The 22,500-nt window shown below is 36.7% G+C and overlaps 1 protein-coding gene across 1 annotated transcript in view; it reads right to left on the reverse strand.

The window, feature by feature from the left end:
- Nucleotides 1-6,964: 6,964 nt before the first annotated feature.
- LOC118767303 overlaps nucleotides 6,965-22,500 on the reverse strand; it is a 40,762-nt gene continuing 25,226 nt past the window's right edge. Inside the window, exons 2-3 of the mRNA XM_036511664.1 lie at nucleotides 10,877-10,950; nucleotides 6,965-7,204 (exon numbers count right to left, since the gene is read on the reverse strand). Of these exons, the coding sequence (XP_036367557.1) occupies nucleotides 7,075-7,204; nucleotides 10,877-10,950 (204 nt within the window). The 3' untranslated portion in view covers nucleotides 6,965-7,074. The remainder of the gene's footprint in view (nucleotides 7,205-10,876; nucleotides 10,951-22,500) is intronic.

Consider the following 22,500-nt stretch of genomic DNA (forward strand, 5'->3'; position numbering starts at 1 on the left):
GGCTGGCTTCCGCGCCGGTGGCACGTTAAAAGCACCAACCGATCGTGGCCGATGCCAGACCGCCCCCTGGCACCTGTGCAGGTGGCACGTAAAAAGCACCCACTACACTCGCAGAGTGGTTGGCGTTAGGAAGGGCATCCAGCTGTAGAAACACTGCCAGATCAGACTGGAGCCTGGTGCAGCCTCCTGGCTTCCCAGATCCCGGTCGAACCGTCCAACCCGTGCTAGCGCGGTAAACGGACATTAAACGATTGATGATGATGATATACATATATATATATTATATATATATATATATATAGATAGGTATACTCTTTTACTTGTTTCAGTAATTTGACTGTGGCCATGCTGGAGCACTGCCTTTAGTGAACAAACCAACCCAAGGACTTATTCTTTGGAAGCATAGTACTTATACTATTGGTATCTTTTGCCGAACCGCTAAGTTACAGAGACATAAACACACCATCGGTTGTCAAGCAATGTTGGGGGACAAAACACACACACACACCACACACACACACACACATATATATATATATATTATATATATATATATATATATATATACCGACGGGCTTCTTTCAGTTTCCGTCTACCAATCCACTCAAAAGGCTTTGGTTGGCCTGTGGCTATAGAAGACACTTGCCCAAAGTGCCATGCAGTGGGACTGAACCTGGAACCATGTGGTTTGGTAAGCAACCTACTTACCACACAGCCACTCCTGTACCTATGATGTGTGTATATATATATATATGTATTAGCAGAGACACCTGGCGTTGCTTGGGATTGAAATGACATAGTTTAAATATATATTACAGTTATGTTGAAACAGGTGAAAAAAAAATCGGAAGGGTCGTATAGTGAGGGTTACAGCCCCCTATATATGCAAGGGCCAAAGAACCTTCCCCAAGCAATGAAAACCTTCCAGCGGTTTGGACGTGCATAGAAGAAACACACACACAGTGAATTTTATATATATATACACACATTAAAATTTAAATAAATCTCCATATATTCTGTGTATTTTTCAACTTTATTTATTTTTTTTTATCCTACTTGTTTGGATTAGTTATGAGATATAGGTACATATGTATGGATATATATCACTATGATCACTGTGACCGACCAGGCTTTCAGATGTTGCTGCACATCGCTGGTCACAATGCGCTTCGCATTGTTTTAGCCTTCAAATGACACCACTCCATTGGCTAAGCAAGCAGGCCAAGAGAAGAAAGGGTGAGAGAAAGTTGTGGCGAAAGAGTACAGCAGGGATCGCCACCACCCCCTGCTGGAGCCTCATGGAGATTTAGGTGTTTTCGCTCAATAAACACCCACAACACCCGGTCTCGGAATCAAAACAATGATCCTACAATCTCGAGTCCAATGCCCTAACCACTGATTTTGGTTTTAATTTCTTTCTTGAAAGTGTTTGGTTAAGTGCTAATAAAGAATTATCCAAAAATTCTGACTGCCTCCTTTTTCTCAAAATAAATAAATATATATATATATATATACACACATATATAAATGGAAATAATTTTATTCTCAAATGCAGGGTAATGCTAATAATATAGCATGAACAAGATAAATTACCCATATTTTGCAAAGAGCTAGCCATCAGGCTGATTGAATATCGTTCTTATAACTCCAGTGTCTTTTACAGTTGACTCACACCCAAAATTAAGTAACCTTTCAAACTTGGTACATATATACGGTGGACAATGTGAAACAAACTGAACCAAGAGAAAGTAAAAAGTAGATAAAATAGTCATTAATAAGCAACAAAAATAATCAAAGATCAGCAATAAATACACTGACCATCAAATGTAGTCGATCTATTGCTGTTTCAATGTTGCTTTTGTTTTCTGTAATTATTAAAATGAACATTTTCAAGTCAGAAGATGGGAAAGGAAAAAAAATGACGAAATACGCACACACACATTTTGCAATTAGCTACACATGATTAGCACATGATTTCAATTAGTGCTTTCGCTTTAAAGGTAACAAGTTAGTGAAAGCATTAGAGCATAGGAGAAAATGCTTACATGTCACCTTTTTTTTTTTTCAGTTCCTTTCATTCTGTGTTCAAACCCTGCTGAGGTAAACTTTGCCTTTCATCCTTTTGGGGTAGATAAAATAAAATACCAGTCATGTACTGGGGTCGATGTAATCACCTCTCCCTAAAACTGCTGCTCTTGTGTCAAATTTAGAAAGAAAGGTGCTGTTTGTCTCATTTGGTGCAGTTTATTTCACCTTCTCTGTCGTACACATAAAGTTGGAAAGATCACACACACACACACACACAGACACACAGACATATCCTGAAGCAAGATTAATGCTAGAAGAAATCTGCCATCATATATTTCTGCAGTAAATGTTGATTCTGTCTCAAGAGGCAGCCACTTCAATAAGATTATATAACGACTTTTGTTATTAAAATTACCATTTATCACGTCAATGTGTGTGTGTTCCACGTAACCGTATCCATTGGCAACATCTGAAGACATTTCACAACTCTGTCAACATCAATATTGATGTAGAAATGGAACAAACCACACCAAACACCAAACGTCAGAATTTTCTTATATGAAAATTCTTATATTTTCATATATATGTGTGTGTGTGTGTGTGTGTGTATCAACACACACACACACACAAATTCTTTGAAAGACCTTGTTTGTATAAGTCAAATATCAAATCTCAATGTTATATTAAGTATAATATATATATAGACATTGATATTGGTGAACAGACAGACACTCGCACAGAGACAAATACATAAATGAAATACATATATATACGCACATATTAATATATTTAGATTTGGATATACATACATATGATGGAAAGCAGCTCAAGATTATGTACACACACACACACACACACAAAGTGACACTCAAACAGACATATACAGGCTTTGACGCAAATATAATCATGCAGACAGACACACACATACACAAACAAAAATACTCGTTCATACACACACACACACAGACACTCAAAGACACCTACACAGACATTAATGCACACACACACACAATGCTCAACAACATTGATGGTATTCATTATTTCTTCAGATTCAATATTATGAAACGGCAGACAATTCTTAAAAGAACCTCCCACCTCCACCACCACTAATTAATCTGCATGAGTGACCACCATGTTGAGGAATGTATGATTAAATAATAATTTGGAAGATTCTGCATGGACCTTAACAGAAGGAAGGAAAGGAAGGAAGAAGGAAAGAAAAATACATTGAAAGAAAGAGTGTAAGAGTGAGAAAGATAAAGAAATAAGAGAGACGGAGAGAGAGATAAGGAGAGTGAAAGAAAGCAGGAGGGAGGTGAGGGAGAGAGATAAGGAGAGTGAAATAAAGCAGGAGGGAGGTGAGGGAGAGAGATAAGGAGAGTGAAAGAAAGCAGGAGGGAGGTGAGGGAGAGAGATAAGGAGAGTGAAAGAAAGCAGGAGGGAGGTGAGGGAGAGAGATAAGGAGAGTGAAAGAAAGCAGGAGGGAGGTGAGGGAGAGAGAGACTATGGAGAAATAAGAAGAGTAAAAAAATAAAAGTGAAAGAAAAAATAGGATCTGAAGAGATTATTGTATTTAGGTGAGGTTTTGTTTATTAAAGATGTCAAAAATCTGAACTGTATTTGAAAAGATAAGACCTGGAAATTAGTCAATATTTATGGAGAGACACAGAACGAATGTGATTATGTAAGTTAAATTTTGAAATGTCTATTTGTCAGGTAAAACATTTGAAAGTGAGTTAAATTCTGAAACGCATTTCATTGTCTATCTGGGTCTGAGTCAAACTGGCAAAGAGTTCATCTGTCTTTCTTTGATGACCGAAAAGTCAAACAAAATGACGAGCCGTCATCAAGCCATGTTTGGACGCACAATGTTGTTCCGCAGACGTCTGCTGGTTGGTTTCTTAATGAGTGGCATGGCTGAGTTGTATAAATCCAAGCAGGTTCGAGTTGATGATGATGATGATGATGATAGTAAGGGTTTGAGGAAGATTAGTAACAAGTCAAGTAATCACAAAGGGTCTCTTTACCCTGGTTCAACTCATTAACATCTTTGTGAGCAGGATGTTATTTACATTTTGGCTCCATTTCACCCCCAGTCAGTCCTCTGATCAAAGACATTCCAGCCATGGCCATTCCTTATCTTGTACCACATTAAACTTTGTTATTGTTGCTGTTGTTGTTTGACTCCATATTTATCATGATTGATCAGACTTATGATGATTGATCAGACTTATGATGATTGATCAGACTTATGATGATCAAAGATATTAAAACCTTGAAGCATTTTATCTTTTATTCTGACATAATTTATCTAAGATTATTGAGTTGTTCCTTTTAAGACAACAATGTAATCTGAGGAAGATTTGGCTACTCTTTCAAACATATTGACTGATCATGAAAAGGCAGGTAATTAATGAATTACAATTATTTCCAAGACCATCGTTAAGATGGAGCATTAAGAAGCAGACTATCTCCACAGTTATCTCCAGGCCTGACCAATTATATTCTCTAAATTTAGGAGTAGAGAGCAACCATGTTGGCTGAGTCATTAGAATGTTCAATAAAATGTTTTGTAGAATTTGTTCCAGCTCTGTGTACTCTGAGTTCAAACCCAAATGAGATCAGCTTTACATTTCATTTTTCTTTTTTTATGGATTAAGCACCAGTTCAAAGTGGTGGATTGCTAGAATTATTAGAGCACCGAATGGTAAAGCTTGCAATCTCTGTTTTGGCTCTTGGTATTCTGGCAGCAACTGGTAGCAAGTGACAACACCGATGCCAAAGTGAACAAGTCTTTGTATTTTCTATGGATAATAGCAACGTAAAGAGAGAGCTGGCTGCATGAATAACTGCAGGTCTGTCATGAAAAAAAAGAGGAAGCTTATCCAGGCAAGGGCTTTAAAGGGGAACTTTCCTGTTGCAGATCCATAAGTCTCACAAGACATATGGAAGTGCCAGAAGGAATGCAGATGTCTTATAAATACTTTGACTCCAATCAAAAAATAATAAATTATAAAAAACAGCAGAATGATTATGACTAGTATATATTCTTTTATGTTTTCCCACATTGAACTCTGGCCATACTGGGGCACTGTCTTGAAGGGTTTATTCAATCAAATTGAACCCAAGGATCATTTTTTGAGTTTAATATTGATTCTTATGATCACTTTTTCTTTTTTTGCTGAACCACAAAGGTATGGGGACATAAACAAACCAACACTGGTTGTCAAACTGCAAAAGACAAAGACACACACACGACTGTGCACGGTTTCTGCTCTTATCTCGTTTCAGTCATTTGACTGTGGCCATGCTGGAGCACCATCTTTTGTCGAACAAATCAACCCCAGAACTTATTCTCTGTAAGTCTAGTACTTATTATATCAGTCTCTTTTGCCGAACCACTAAGTTTCGGGGGACATAAACACACCAGTATTGGTTGTGAAGTGATGGTGGGGGTGGGGACGAACACGGATGCACAAGCATATACATAAATGTGTGTGTGTGTGTGTGTGTGTGTGTGTGTGTATATATATATATATATATATATATATATATACGACAGGCTTCTTTCAGTTTCCATCTACCAAATCCACTCATAAGGCTTTGCTCGGCCCAAGGCTATAGTAGAGGACACTTGCCCAAGGTGCCCCACACAGTGGGACTGAACCCATAACCATGTGGTTGGTAAGCAAGCTACTTACCACACAGCTACTCCTGCTAATCAAATTCATTCAAAAGGTATTGGTTGACCCTTAGCTAAGATGTCACACAATGGGACTGAACTCAAAATGGCATAGTTATCTGTGTCGATTTACCTATGCTTAAGTCAAAGAGAACTTTTGTATATATGTGGCCTAAAGAGAATCTGAGAAGAACTGAAAACTGCAACAAACAATTCCCTGACCATAATCTCATTAACTTGGTTTCTTAACCTAAAACAGTTTTTTTTTCTTTTTTTTCCGCAGCAACACAAATTGTATTTACATAAAGCATTAAACAGATTACGTAATGATTGTGTGGATAAATGTTAAATTAATTAGTACAATTTGTTAACCAGAAATTCTATTCAACACTAGTTTGCTGACTAGTTTTCTGATATTCTTCCTACAGAAAGAGAGAGAGAGAGAGGGGAGGGAGAGGGAGAGAGAGGGGGTGAAAGAGAAGGAAAGAGCAGGGAGTGAGCAGGAAGGCAGCAGAAGTTATTCATAAAACAGTTATATTATTTTCCATCGTTATTTCATGTCCCCTTTCACCCCGTTAGTAAAGGGTGGGTGGATTTTTTGAAAATAATTTGTACAATCACATGTTGGTTGAAAACATTCATTTTATGGAAAAGTGTGTGGGAGTTGGGGTTAGACAAATACATATTTCGCTTTGTTCGTTTTCCATTTTCACAGTCTTTTTTTTTCTTTCTACAATGTGAATTTGGAATGGAGCCTGTTCTTCCAGCAGACCAACTTGCGGCACAAACAGCATCACAGAGACTACTCTGCTCACATACACTTACTGTTTGTCTATTTCTTGTAGTTCAGATATGACCCAACAAATAAGTCTCTACATGGTTACTTGATTGGCAAGAAGTAACAGCTGCATTTCCCTCAGATCAAACCCTACTGTCTTAACCCATCTGGTTACCATATTTCTATTGAAATACACTTTGTTTCAATTAATTTTCGAAATAATGAATTTATTTTACTAAATTCTTCATTATTTTTCAGGATGATCATTTTTCTTTTTCCAAATAAACATGTGCACTATATAGTCGTTGTCCATGTGTATTCCCCTACTCTGCTTTAGCAGAGCAGGAGGATATACAGGGACAGAAAAAGTTGCTGAAGAGGTCACAGATGTGTTACAAAAGATTTCCAGACAATGGACATAACATAAAATAAGAACAGCAATAAATGAGTGAAGAATGAATATATAATGCATGTATTTATTTGGCAAGAAGGAAAATTACCATCCTGAAATAAAACAATGTTTCAAAACATGGTTTCACATCAAGAATCTTGCAACACAAATTTATAAATGTAACTTCATTTGTTATTATAAAACTGGTGCCCACCGAGGTTGACTTTGCCTTTTATCCTTTCGGGGTTGATAAATTAAGTACCAGTTGCATACTGGGGATGATCTAATCAACTGGCCCCTTCCCCCAAAATTCCAGGCTTTGTGCCTAGAGTAGAAAAGTTTATTAAACTGGTGTTTTGAAACAAGAACCAACATAAAATTATAATGAACAAGTTAAATGTAATCACTTTAAAACAGAAGTTTGTGATGATGATGATGATGAACTAGAGGCTGTTTCAGGCAGGTAGATATCAAAACAGATATATAAATAAAGAATACATATTATACAACTATAAAAAGGACAGGGTGGTTATGGCTGGAACACCTCTGATCATAGATCAGCTCCTATTATAGTTGACCTAAGGTTAAACAAAAAGAAGAATTGTTCATTAAAAAAGAAAATCAAGTTTAACTCTTCAATGACCATATTTAGGATGAAATACACTAATTTTTTAATTAACTTATGAAATAATGAAGAACTCTGAAAGATTTAGAAAATAACATTTCTTTTTTATTAATCTCAAGTCTTGGACATAACAAAAGGTTCATACATATAATTAAGATCTAAGGATTTAATTAAAATAACATTTTAAAAGGGACAATTTTCTGTCATAGAACAGGAGCAGTCTGAGGAGGGGGGGCAAGTGGGTTAATTTAAAAAGAAAATAAGAGTTTCAAAATATGAAGTTATTGAAAATGGAATTGAACAAAGGAATAAATATTGATTACTAACTAAATTCCAAAACCAAACATTTTGGGATGAGGTTGGAGTAAATTAAAATGACCCCATACTTTGACTTGTCCTTTTATTACAAGAACCTCAGAAGGATGAGTTGTAAAAATTAATGTTAGCCTTCTATTCTAATTGCATTGACATCTAAGATATTTTATAGGAATATAAAATCTATCCCAGAAGGATGAAAGACAAAGTTAGTCTTAGTCTTCTATAATAATTCCATTCACATCAAGGATGTTTCATAGGAATATTAAGTCTATCCTGGCATTTTCCTGGTACCTCTTTTTATTATCAACCCCACAAGGATATAAAAGGTAATGTTGACTTTTGTAGTATTTGAACTAAGAATAAATGGTTCTAAATAAATGATATTTGCATGTATCCATCTACATCCAGTGATTTGTAATCTATCTTTAAAGTCATAAATATTAAAAGAATGTTTTTTTTTATTTGATGTTATCATTATCATTATTTAACATCCATGTACCATGCTAGCATGGGTTGGACAGTTTGACCAGATCAGGTCCCAGGACTGCATTATGCTTCCATGTGTTAGGCAAGATTTCTGAAGTTGTACATGCATGCAAGCGTCCACTCTTTCCATGTCACCAATGTTTAGTTAAGGGAAGTGGCCATCAATTTTGGCCAATGCAGGTTGTTATAGGTGTTTCTGTCAGAAAGTAAAGATTGCAGTTGTCTTGCCCACCCCTCCAACAGTTTCACTAGTCCATCGCACTGAAATTGTGCTTTGCTATTGACCTAGAAAGGATGAAAGGCAAAGTTGATTTTTCTGGGATTTGAACCAGGAGAACAGTGAGTGGGAAGAAATATCATGAGACACCCCATGCTTTCACAACTCTGCCACTTCACTGCCACCTTTGCCTTTTAATAATAACAATTGAAGTGGACAAACTCAAAATATAAAGATCTTGAAATATATTAGAATAGAAATATTCAAGCTGTGGTGCATGAAGGTGAAACTGACACCACTAGTAATTGGAGCACAAGGTATGAGTTCAGAAATGATGAAAAGAAACATGGAAGCCACACCAGGGCTCACAACACGATGCACTGTCCAAAAAATAATTCTAGGAACAGCCCATGTCTTGCACAAGATGCTATTAAGTCAAAAAAATAGCTCAAATAGAACAATTTTCACAGACAACAAATACCATGTACAATAAGCACCTAATAATCTAAAACAGCACAAGCTCATGAGACATCATCATCGTTTAACATCCATTTTCCATGCTGGCACGGGTTGGACAGTTCGACTGGGGTCTGGGAAGCCAGGAGGCTGCACCAGGCCCCATTCTAATCTGGCAAGATTTTTACAGCTGGATGCCCTTTCTAATGCCAACCACTCCGAGAGTGTAGTGGGTGCTATTTATGTGCCACCAGCACAGGGGTCAGGGCAGCTGGCATCAGCCACGATCAGATGGTGCCTTTTACATGCCATCGGTACAGAAGCCAGTCAAATCAGTCAGTCATCTGCAAGTCTACCCAAGAAAAACTTATAATTAATTCTTTCTATTTATATAGGCATAAGGCCTGAAATTTCAAGGAAGGGGCTTAGTTGATTATATTGACCCCAGTGCTAAACTGGAATATTATTTTATTGACCCCATAAAAATGAAAGGCAAAGTTGATCTTGATGCTATTTGAACTCAGCATAAAGATGGATGGCACATGCTGCTAAGCATTTTGTGCAACATGCTAATGGTTCTGCCGGCTGACTACTGCCTTAATAATAAGTGGGTGGGTAGGTGGGGGGCATGTGATGAGAGGAATTCTTTGGAGTTTGAATAATTCTCCTTTGGAAACATGGGTGTTTTATTCAACATCCTTGAACAACCCTTATTCAGGGACCTTTTGAGCAGGATGGGCTACTTGACCTGAAGAAAATTCTAACTGAGCCCCACCTGCAAGGTCATGCACTGTTTACCTTGATATGAGATCATTATGTTGCACACATATGGTTGTGATGCATGTGCCTAGTGTACCCTTATCAGGTGGGTATACTGGGCTTCGTATATTTTACCCCAGTGTCACTTTCATAGTATGTGCTGCTCTCACACTCAATAATAATTTTGGAATAAGGCCAGCATTTTTGGGGGAGGGATAAGTTGACCCCAGTACTCAACTGGTACTTATTTTAATGACCCTGAAAGGATGAAAAACAAAGTTGTTCTTGGCAGAATTTGAACTCAAAATATAAATATGGACTATGATGCTGCTAAGTAATTTTCCCAGTATAATAATGATTCTGTCAGCTCACCACTTTAATAATAATAATAAATAGTAATAAGGTACTGCAAGGAGCTGTTTGTTGATTGGTTTAACTTGATCATATCATTACATCAATGGTAAAGAAAATGAAAAAATCATAAAATATGCAGACTTGAGAATAGAGGTTGGGAGAATGTGGAATATGAAAGAATGGTGTGAACTGTGGTTGGGGCATTTGGGTGAGTGATGAAAATCTTTGAGAAGCACCTTTGCACAATTGAAATCCCTCCCAGCATTGATATGGAAAAAGATAACAGTTTTGGAAACAGCAAATATTCTATGGAAATGTCTATCTGAGGTTTCATCACTTTGAAAATGAAGGAATAATAATAATAATAATAATAAATAGCAACAACTTTGATGGATGAAGGTAGTGTAACAAAGCGTTTGTTGATTGAGGCAGCTTGTCCAGGAGATTATGATATCAATGGTGAAGAAAATGAGAAAATTGTACAATACGCAGACCAGAGAATGGCTGTCAAGAGAATGTGGAATACGAAAACAAGAGCAGAACCAATTGCAATTGGGTTGGTAATGGAAAAATCTTCAGAAACAACTTGAGACAATTGGAGTCTGTCCCAGTATTACAAAAGGCAACACATTTGGAATCAGCAAACATCCCATGGTAAGAACTGTTTGCGGTTACACAACTAGACAAGGAATCAATCAAACGACCCAGTATCATCACCACAGAGCAAATGGAGGAATAATAATAAAATTACAACATTCAGAATATTAAATTTTTTTACTTACTGTAAAATATAAACAGCTCGGTCAATATCAGACAAATCTTCTGCAACAGTAAGAGACTCAAGCTCTTCATTGCTCTGCAAGGAATTCGATAAAAATTGAGAAGATTACTCAAGAGAATCCAAACTTTGTCCAATATTTAACTCTTAAATTAATAAATTAATTTCAATTTAATTTCATTTAAGCATTAATTAATATACAATTGAACAGATAAAGAAATTCATGTTTAAACAAGCATTGAATATAAAGCTAAACAGCAATAAATTTTTTCACTTCATTTTACCATTTTACATCCATATTTCTGGGTTTGGCTCTGGTGAAATGGCTTTTATTATGAATTTAGACATTTTCAAAGTCACCTTACATCTGTCTCATCTTAAATACTCTCTCACTTAATCAAGGAGGCTTTTTTCTTTTTCCTCACAAGTGCTAGTGCCACAAAAAAAAAAAAGAAAAAAAAAGAGCTCCATTATGCACTGTAAAGTGGTTGGTTTTAGGAAGCGGATCCAGGCATCAAAACAATGGCAATGCTGATAGAGAGCATGATGCAGCCACGTGACTTGCCGGATCCTGTCAAAGTATCCAACAGTTGCTGGCACAGAAAAATGGATATTAAATGATTATGATTGATGATGGTTGAAAAAAAAAAAAAAAAGCATCTGAAAGAGTAGAGTGAGATTATCCCAAGAGAATGGATTACTCAACGTTTCCCACAGTAATTACACTGTAGTCTTTCTCTCCCTTTTCCCGAATAATGCTAGTCTTGTAGACGCAGACCACCTCCACCACCACCACCACCACCATCTAGGATAATAACGATTGTTGCAATTATTACCTCCGTCTTAGTGAAGGTGGAGGTATTGTTATCAGTCGTGTTTGTTTGTCCATGGACAAGATATCTCAAGGACCACTGGATGGATTCGGATAAAACTTTCAGGGATGTCTGACCTTGTGACTGGCACAAACTGATTAGACTTTGAGATCAATTTGGTACTGGACAAGGATTCTGGATTATTTTTCCCTGTTTTTTTTTTACTTAATTTTTGAGAGTGGTCGGGTTCACTTTTAGTATTTTCGTTTGTGAGAGCAGTCGAGATATTCTCATTTTAAAAATCATCTCTGGCTAATCGTTGAGAGGACAATGGAGTTGCCTTGGCAGAGGTTTGTGCTCTCTGAGTGCTCTTGTTATTGTTATTTAACTTTAGTTCAGCCTTGGTTCAATGAACCTATGATCGAAGACATTTAAAGTCAACCAATGCCATCTTTTTTTATTCAGACATGCTATACCAAGGACTTCCAATTCTTCAAAGATGGTAAGATGTCATTTCAGGGAAAACTGGCTGCTATTTCTAACAAGGGATCCTGGAGAGTTTCCCATGTTTACTTATGTTTAGTCCATGCTAATCCACCCTGACATGGCAGACTTATAATCAAAGACACTCTGGTCATGACCAATCCATTTATTCAGATTAAGATTTAATATATTCTTTCTTCCTTAAGATTGCAATGTCTGATTTGGTGAAATTTGACTGCTATTTTTAACAAGCTGGGAAGTTTGATAAAGGCTTGTTTATTGACTTATGATGATAATGATGGTGGTGGTGATGATGAGGGAAGTGATAACGATGGTAATGATAATGGCTATTGTCTGTGATATTAGCAATGATGAAGATGGTAGCAATAGCTGTAATAATAACAATAACGACCATGATGATGAAGATAATGCAGTAAACATCTAATTAATTAGTTAATTAGACATCAACATTGTCATGACCTCTGATATTAAAAAAGAAAAAAGGAAGAAGAAAACTTGTAAATCAAATATTTTTAATTGGGTCCCCCACGTAACCTCTAAGATCCCATTCTGAAGTGCTCCCCATCTTCAAAGCTATATGTATATTATTTGTGTGTATGTGTGTACGCATGCATGTATGTGCATGAATATATAATGTATATATTGTAGATTGACTGCTAACTGCATGTCTAAATAATGTTCTTGAAAGTGGCCATGACTTCCAAGGCAACAATGATGTCCGTTGTGTTTAATTTTATTATGACTTCTTGACGGTTCTGAAACAGATGACAACAATTTACACACAAACACATGTAGACACTCACACACAAACACATGCAGACACTCACACACAAACACATGCAGACACTCACACACAAACACATGCAGACACTCACACACAAACACATGCAGACACTCACACACAAACACATGCAGACACTCACACACAAACACATGCAGACACTCACACACAAACACATGCAGACACTCACACACAAACACATGCAGACACTCACACTCAAACACATGCAGACACTCACACTCAAACACATGCAGACACTCACACTCAAACACATACAGACACTCACACACAAACACATGCAGACACTCACACACAAACACATGCAGACACTCACACACAAACACTCACACACAAACACATACAGACACTCACACACAAACACATGCAGACACTCACACTCAAACACATGCAGACACTCACACACAAACACATACAGACACTCACACACAAACACATACAGACACTCACACACACTGAATATGAAACACAATAATCTCACTTGTGTTCATTACGCATCCAAATCACCAGTTTTACAAAACTTTAAAATTCCATGGACACACAGCACTTCCTGTCTCTTTTCAAGTATAATAAAATGTGTTCTCCCTCTGAAAATCAATGCTTGGCTTTGATTCCATAGAGCAGAGTGGATGTTACTGTTAACAGAATGTCTGTTTATTACAGGTAACATTTCCAATTGAACTGGTGGTACCTACATTTTTGACGGCTAAGTAAAGTGAAGTAATATAGAATATGGTGTTGCATATGGGGACCTAATTATCATCTCAAGAGTAATTAAAAAACAAATCGTTATCATTTCATTCAGCTATTATGATCTGTTCACATTTATTCATTGGTTTAAGCAGCAATTGATTTTGAGCCAAGAATTTATGACTGGATGCTTTTCCTGTCAACTGATTTTTCAGGTAAGGAATTATTATATCCCACAAGTCTTTGAAGGCACATGGTGACTAGTCATATTATCAACATGCCCAGAATATTTGCTGTAAAAAATTTCACCATAAGACAAATCCTTGATATGGACAATGATAAAGTGTTGTTATATCTGCATTTTAAATAAAATGATAAAATGTTTTGTAAAAGAATTAAATAGACAAATTTTTATTTGACATGAAACATTAAAACTAAACACGAGGAGGTCATTTAAAATGAAACTTTTTATGGCGAAAATTTTTATGGTGAAATTTCCTACAAGTAATGGCAAAATCAATGGCACTTTATTATAAGCAGTGACAAACATTCAAGCTTATTTACACACACACAAGCATAATACGGTTTTTGTCTCTCAATTTCACAAGGCATCGATGTGCTTGGTACAATTGTAGAAAGTGCTGCATAGCAGGTCTGAATCTGAATCCATACGGCTGAAAAGTAAACTTCTCAGCCATACAGTCATACTACAATAAATTACGTTTTAATCATATACTTGCAACATGGCTGTGGTATTTCAGGAAAGTGGCTCTTCACTGAGATACATCAGAGAAGTGTCACCCTCTCTCTCTCTCACACACACACACGTGTGCGTGCACGTGTGTTGGACTCTCTTGTCGTAAACAACAGATAAGTGTTCTTCAATTTCTTGCTGAACGACCTGCAGAAATGATTTGCTTAGAGTTATTAAATGTTCCCATTGTACATTGGCTCATTCTTGTCATCAAATCAATGTCACCTGAACAGGTGTGTGGCCTACTTCATGTCAGGTGTTGAGGTGATTGCAGAGCTATGTGAAATGAAGTGGTTTGCTCAAGAATACAATGTACCACCCAGTTTAGGAATTGAAACCATGAGCTCATCATCATGAGTGCAAAACCCTAACACTAGAGTGAATGTGAACGTGTGTGTGTGTGTGTGTGTGTATAGAGGTGCAGGTGTGGCTGTGTGGTAAGAAGCTTGCTTCCCAACCACATGGTTCCGGGTTCAGTCCCACTGCATGGTTTCTTGGGCAAATGTCTTCTACTATAGCCTTAGGTCTTCTACTATAGCCTTGTGAGTGGATTTGGTAGACAGAAACTGAAAGAAGCCTGTTGTGTGTGTGTGTATATATATATATATATATATATATATATATATATATATATATATATATATATATATGTGCATGCATATATATTTATGTGTGTGTGTCTTTGTATTTGTCTCCACCACCATGACTTGACAACCGATGTTGGTGTGTTTGCCGAAACTTAGTAGTTCAGCAAAAGAGACCGATAGAATAAGTAGGTTTACAAAGAATAAGTCCTGGAGTTGATTTCTTTGACTAAAGACACTGCTCCAGCAAGGCCACAATCAAATGACTGAAACACGTGAAAAAAAAAATGCATATACTTAATGTATATGCTTTGTGTATTTTCTGGTGTCTGCAATGGTGTAGTGGAGTATATAACTCTCATGTTGCTGATGTTAAAACAACTCAGAGTCCAAGACAGGCAAGATAACTTGCCTTCAATCCCATCTGGGAGAGATGGACATCGATGTTTCACCATTTTTGTGGATTTTCAACATCATATACCTGCCTGGGTACGTATACATAAATATCGAACAATAAGGGGTGCTCAGCACTGCACTTGTAGATAAATATTCTTTATATGTGTATTAAGGCTACCATTGGTTTCATGTTAAGGAATACCTCAATAATTATCAAGCCTATCGCAGGGAAACATCCGTGTTCATCTCCATTTTGGATTAAAATATGAAAAGTTACAGTAAGTCACAATAAAAACACAAGAATTTTGCTAAGGAAAAGCACAAAACATCAAGGGTAACAACCCTTAGATCATTATCTCCCTTGGATTCAACTTTTGGAAAATTGTAACTCATGCAAATTTTTATATAAATACCTGCATTAATATTTAAACCACACAAATTTTACTCTTAAACATTTGTGCACTTAAAAGTTTATATTTATATAATATATGTGCATCTGGCAGCCAAATGTTTATCACGTTACAGTATCAAAATTTTGCAGTTTTTGTAATTTCATAAATTATTAGTTTGTGTATATTTTATGCGTAATATTCATCGATTAGTATACGTATTTTTTTGTTTGAGTCTATGTATTATGTGGTTTTTGTGCATTCACATGTACACACACACATGTAGCTGCACACACACATATACATGCATATAGAGGTATGCGTATACACACTTTAAATGCCCTTACATACACATTTTTGTGTGTACATTTTGGACGTGTACTCAGGATTGTGAAGTTTCACGTGATCAAAGCATATTTTTTATGTATAATTTGTGGAATTTTACATATCTTGCACATATATTTTTTACATGTTCATTACATACTGTTACACACATTTCAAAGTTGAATTTGTAAGGTTTTGGAGTTGTTGAATGATATGTTTGTTTATATCATGTCATGTCCTGGGGATGTGCAATGCGCGTATATCTATGTATTGAGGGCACGAGTCTTCTATGTTTGAAGTTCATATGATGCATATATTTAATGTTTATGTTCAGAGAAAAATAAAAACTATCCTAGTTGGAGCAGCAGAGTGGGTGGTGGGTCCTCTTTTCAATATCGGAGCATAAAATATTGCTGATGCATGCAAAAAGAGGTTTTATTCCTGAAATTTAAGACATTAGCATTTGAATGGATGATGTTTAGCTTTTCAGTAAGGCAAAGATCATATTTGGTGTGCTGATCCTTGCATTTTTGGGCTTTAGTAATAATGCTCCAGATCATCAAGGGTGGGGGGTTGCTTACTTCAACATCTTTCAGTGTCCATATCATGTTGGATAGGGATGTTACATATCTTTTATTTTTGTCTCTGAGTGATGCTAGATGAAGCATATATCTTTTCTTAAGTTACTACCATTTCAATACATGTCTTTATTACTTTGTTGTGTGATTATGGCCTTGTGCACAATTTTTTTCTAGACAGCTATTATTCAAAGGACAATGGTTCAAAGGTCTACAATTACAATACCTTTCATGAGTATCCCTGGTGGTTTATTTTTATTGTGATTATTATTGACCCTACATTGGGTAGGCAACAATAGCTAACTTTAACAGTATTTCTATTGAAGGTCTTATGGTATTTGTGTGAGTGTGGGAAGTGATTATCTATTAGTTTATAAACTTTACTAGCTATGTTAGTGGATACATTCACGCCTTAAGGAGGATTGAACCAAAGTTTTTCTGCCTTCCTAGTCAATTTACATTTGGTTCAATATAGTTTATACTACTCTTAAAGTTGAACCTTTCTGATGCAACATTATAGTATGGGGCTGCCTTTTCAAAATTGGATTAATTGGAGGATAGATTTGAGATGCACCTGCTAATGTTTTTAACTAATTGTTTAATGACTGACAGTGGGTTGTCGAAGCCTATCTCTATGTATAAGGTTTCTTAATTTGGTTTGTAGTAAGGTTTAAATTTACCTGTAATAAAGTCAAATTTAAGGGAGATAATCCTACAAGAGTTGTTTCCCTTAATGTTCTTTTCTTATTGAAATTCTCACGTGATTTTTATTGTGACTTTCTGTGACTTTTTGTGATTTAATCCAAAATAGAGATGAACACCGATGTTTCCATGTGACAGGCTCAATAGCTTCCTGAACACGAAACCAGCAGTAGCCTTTATACACACACACATACACACATATCTGAATTCCAGATAAGAAATTTTCAGCAAATGGAAACATATGAACAAATTTCTTTTGGCAAATTGAAGACCATTGACCAAATGTATCGCAGAATTTAGACCCCTTCCATTGATTCTCCACCAACTAACTTTCTAGCCAAGAGGAACATAATTTTAATTCTCTTCTTTTCCTTTCTTTTTCTGTTTCTTTCACCCTTACACTTTTCGCATCCATCTTCCTCTCATTCTTGTCTCATAGTTTTTGTTCCATTGTCCTGATTTATAAACTGAATAGACCATATGCTCAATGCTCAAACATTTCCTGGAGACACTAAGTCTGTTATTAAAACCTGCCTAGATAACATCTCCATTGTATGAAACTATTAGTAGCTCATAACTATAAATTGTGTACATTAAATGATGTTTATCTCACATAAGATGTAGTACTTTTTTGTTGATCTTACCTATGGAAAAGTAAACTGTGTGTGTGTGTGTGTGTGTGTGTATATGAGAGTATATATTTAGTTCAAGTAGAACATTTTGAACTTTTTGGGGTGTCCAAAAAGTTAGATTTTAATAAAGATTCTTCATATCAAAGAAGCAGTTTGCTAATGCAAATATTTAAAATATGAAAATATGACAAGTAAAAAGTGTGTTACGAGCATTTGTAGGATATAATCCTGTATAAACTCAACAGTTTTAAAATGGAGAAGAGATGTTAAAAGTTTTTATAAAATCCATACGATCGTTTCAAATGATAATACCAAGATGTAAGAAACATGGAAGAATTAAATTAATTATAATAATAATGAAAATAAAAAATTAATTTAATTTATGTATTACCATTCTCCTCAGTGGAAAAGATGAAGAAAACATCAGAAAGGTATTAAGAAAAGAATATTAGAATGAAACTACAGAGAGACTGCGTCGGATAAACTTGATCGGATTTTCATAAAAAGATTGTGAAAGAGAAAAAAACAGATATAGGAAGATGCTTATGTCATGTTGAGTCTGTCTGTGTAAGAACTAGATTTAGTTCTTACACAGATGTTTGATCTTTTATTCATCTTTTCCAGTGAGGAGAACTGTAATCATCATCATCATCATCATCATCATTTAATGTCCGCTTTCCATGCTAGCATGGGTTGGACGGTTCAACTGGGGTCTGAGGAGCCCGAAGGCTGCACCAGGCCAGTCAGATCTGGCAGTGTTTCTACAGCTGGATGCCCTTCCTAATGCCAACCACTCCGAGAGTGTAGTGGGTGATTTTATGTGCCACCGACACAGGTGCCAGACGAGGCTGGCGAACGGCCACGCTCGGATGGTGTTTTTTTTTTTTTTATGTGCCACCGACACAGTGCCAGACGAGGCTGGCAGACGGCCACGCTCGGATGGTGTTTTTATGTGCCACCAACACAGGTGCCAGATGAGGCTGGCGAACGGACACGATCGGATGGTGTTTGTTACGTGCCCACAGCACAGAGGCCAGTCGATGCGGTACTGGCTATGGCCACGTTTGGATGGTTTTCTTGTGTCCCACAAAGATACAAATTCCATTGATGTTCATCTATTTTGATTTGTTTTGATTTGATTTTGATTTTGATTTTCACTTGCCTCAACAGGTCTTCACAAGTGTCACAAGAAGGAAGGTATGCTCAGGTGGACTGACTACGTCCCATGTAGGGACCACGGGTTATGGCCTAACTATTCTTGCCGGGTCTTCGGATGGTGTTTTTATGTGCCACCGACACAGGTGCCAGATGAGGCTGGTACCACATAGATACAAATTCCATTGATGTTCATCTATTTTGATTTGTGTTGATTTGATTTTCACTTGCCTCAACAGGTCTTCACAAGTGTCACAAGAAGGAAGGTATGCACATCCCACGTAGGGTCCACGGGTTATGGCCAGACTAGTCTTGCCGGGTCTTCGGATGGTGTTTTTATGTGCCACCGACACAGGTGCCAAATGAGGCTGGCGAACGATCGGATGGTGTTTGTTACGTGCCCACAGCATGGAGGCCAGTCGATGCGGTACTGGCTACGGCCACGTTCGGATAGTTTTCTTGTGTGCCACCGGCACTGGTACCACAAAGATACAAATTCCATTGATGTTCATCTATTTTGATTTGTTTTGATTTTCACTTGCCTCAACGGTCTTCACAAGTGTCACAAGAAGGAAGGTATGCACAGGTGGACTGACTACGTCCCTGGTAGGGGCCACGGGTTATGGCCTGACTCGTCTTGCCGTTCTTCGGATGGTGTTTTTATGTGCCACCGACATAGGTGCCAGATGAGGCAGGCGAACGGCCACGATCGGATGGTGCTTGTTACGTGCCCACAGCATGGAGGCCAGTCGATGCGGTACTGGCTACGGACATGTTCGGATGGTTTTCTTGTGTGCCACCGGCACTGGTACCACAAAGATACAAATTCCATTGATGTTCATCTATTTTGATTTGTTTTGATTTTTTGATTTGATTTTCACTTGCCTCAACAGGTCTTCACAAGTGTCACAAGAAGGAAGGTATGCACAGGTGGACTGACTACGTCCCAGGTAGATGTAATTAAATCAATTTTATTTTATTATTATTTTAATAATTATTATAATTAATTTAATTCTTCCGTGTTTCTTTGTGTTATCATTTGAAATGATTGTATGGATTAAAACTGTATAAAAACTTTCAACATCTCTTCTCCACTTTTAAGCTGTTAATTGAGTTTATATAGGATTATATACTATAAATGCTCATAACACACTTTTTACTTGTATATATCAAAATCACATTCGATGACTGGCATCGATACCAGCGGGGTGCAAAGAGCACCATACAAATGTGATCGTTGACAGAGCGGCTAACCAGCTTACTGGCACTTGTGCCTGTAGGGTACCAAGAACACTATCCAAGCGTGATCGTTGCCAGAGCAGACAACTGGCTTCCATGCCGGTGACACATAAAAGGCACCATTCGAGCGTGATTGCTACCAACGTCACCTTACTCGCACCTGTGCTGGTGGCATGTGTAAAAAGATTCGAGTGAGGTCATTGCCAGTACCGCCTGACTGGCCTCTGTGCCGGTGGTGCATAAAAAGCACCCAATACACTCTCAGAGTAGTTGGCGTTAGGAGGGGTATCCAGCTGTAGAAACTCTGCCAAATCAAGATTGGAGCTTGGTGCAGCCATCTGGTTCGCCAGCCCTTGGTCAAAATCGTCCAACCCATGGAAAGTGGATGTTAAACGATGATGGTGATGATATATATGTATATACACACACACACACACACACACACACACACACTTATACACACACACTTATACACACATTAATATGTGAATATTAGGGAATAATCCAAGCTGTATCCACATAAAGCATCTCTGCATGTTTATGTTAATCCAATGTATGATGTATATAGATGTTTTATTTCAAATGCGATATACAGAGTAACTGTAATTTTCGGTAAATTCAATTTGCAGGTTAATTACATATGAAAACATAAGAAAACTGGAAGTGTTTGGTATATTTTCAATTTCATGTTACATATAATTCACTTCAGGATAGGTGTCACAAAGATATACACGTAGAAAAAAAAAACATGTACTTATCCATAATTCTTGAGACAATGAATAAAAAATAATACCTTTGCAGCTCATTTCTTGTAATGAAACATGTGTAACGTGGAATCCAAAATATACCAAATTTTTCAAGTCTTTTATTTTGATAAATTTCTGTGATACATAACCGAATTTAACCTAATCATCATCCTCATCATCGTTTAACATCCGCTTTCCATGCTGGCATTCATTTATATTTGTTTTGTCACTGTGTGTGTATGTGTAAAGAGAAAATGTGTAATTGGAATTGTTGATAAGGACTTTGAAGAGAATTGGCAGGATCACAGGGTGGGATGTTAGAATTTACTATATATATATATATATATATATATATATATATATATATATATATATATATTATATATATATATATATTTATGTATATTGGAGTTCTATTGTTGTGTTGGTCTTAAGAATGTTTGTTGGAGCTCAGATGGGGAATGCAATAAGTAGAAGAGGTGGGGTGAAGAGTATTGTAGAAGTAGGGGTTAGGTGAGGAATCAAGAGACTATAACAAGAAACAGTTTTAAGTAGTTTCAAGTAGGTGCGGATAAGGAGATGCGAGCAGGCAAGCAGGCAGAAATTTTGGGAAAATAGTCTGTTACAGTAGTAATACTGCGAAGATCAAATGTGCTTTGAAGAAATTGTGGAACCTGCATAAATGGTTAGCGAAAAAGCTGACAGTATCAAGGGGTGGGGTGTACTGATTTGGTACATTTAGAGAATAATCTTCATTATCTTGTTAGGTCATTAGGACAACACTAATGACTTCATGCTTTTGTCTCTTGTGTAAATCTGGGGTAAGTTGACTAGGTCAGGTCTGTCTGTCTGTCCCTCGCAAGATATTTATCAAGATCATACATGGGTGTGTACAATAGAAGACAGTTTAAAGCAGAGTACATATCAGTGAAGTAGAGTCCATGCCTCTCTATGATATACCATTAGGTCTTAGAAATACTACTGATGACTTTTTTATGTAGTGTATATTTAAAATCTCATTACTGGTCCATTTATATATATATATATATATATATATAAAATATTATTAGAGACAAAACCACTATTTTGCAAAACAAACAAGGAAAGACTTAATCAATACATAAAATTTTAATAAATAGTCAAAAAAACCGCCACTACAATTGTTACTTGTCTTGATCGACAATCTTCAGGTGGACTTCCAATAAGTCAGTTTCAAATTATGAAACATGTTAATTATATGTATGTATGTATGTATAAAAGATAAAGACCCCTTTCTTCAGCCAATGTTACACTGTATTACAGAGTATTTCTACAGATTTTAGCC

The sequence above is a fragment of the Octopus sinensis genome, linkage group LG20, assembly GCF_006345805.1.
Source record: "Octopus sinensis linkage group LG20, ASM634580v1, whole genome shotgun sequence".
Taxonomy (NCBI): domain Eukaryota; kingdom Metazoa; phylum Mollusca; class Cephalopoda; order Octopoda; family Octopodidae; genus Octopus; species Octopus sinensis.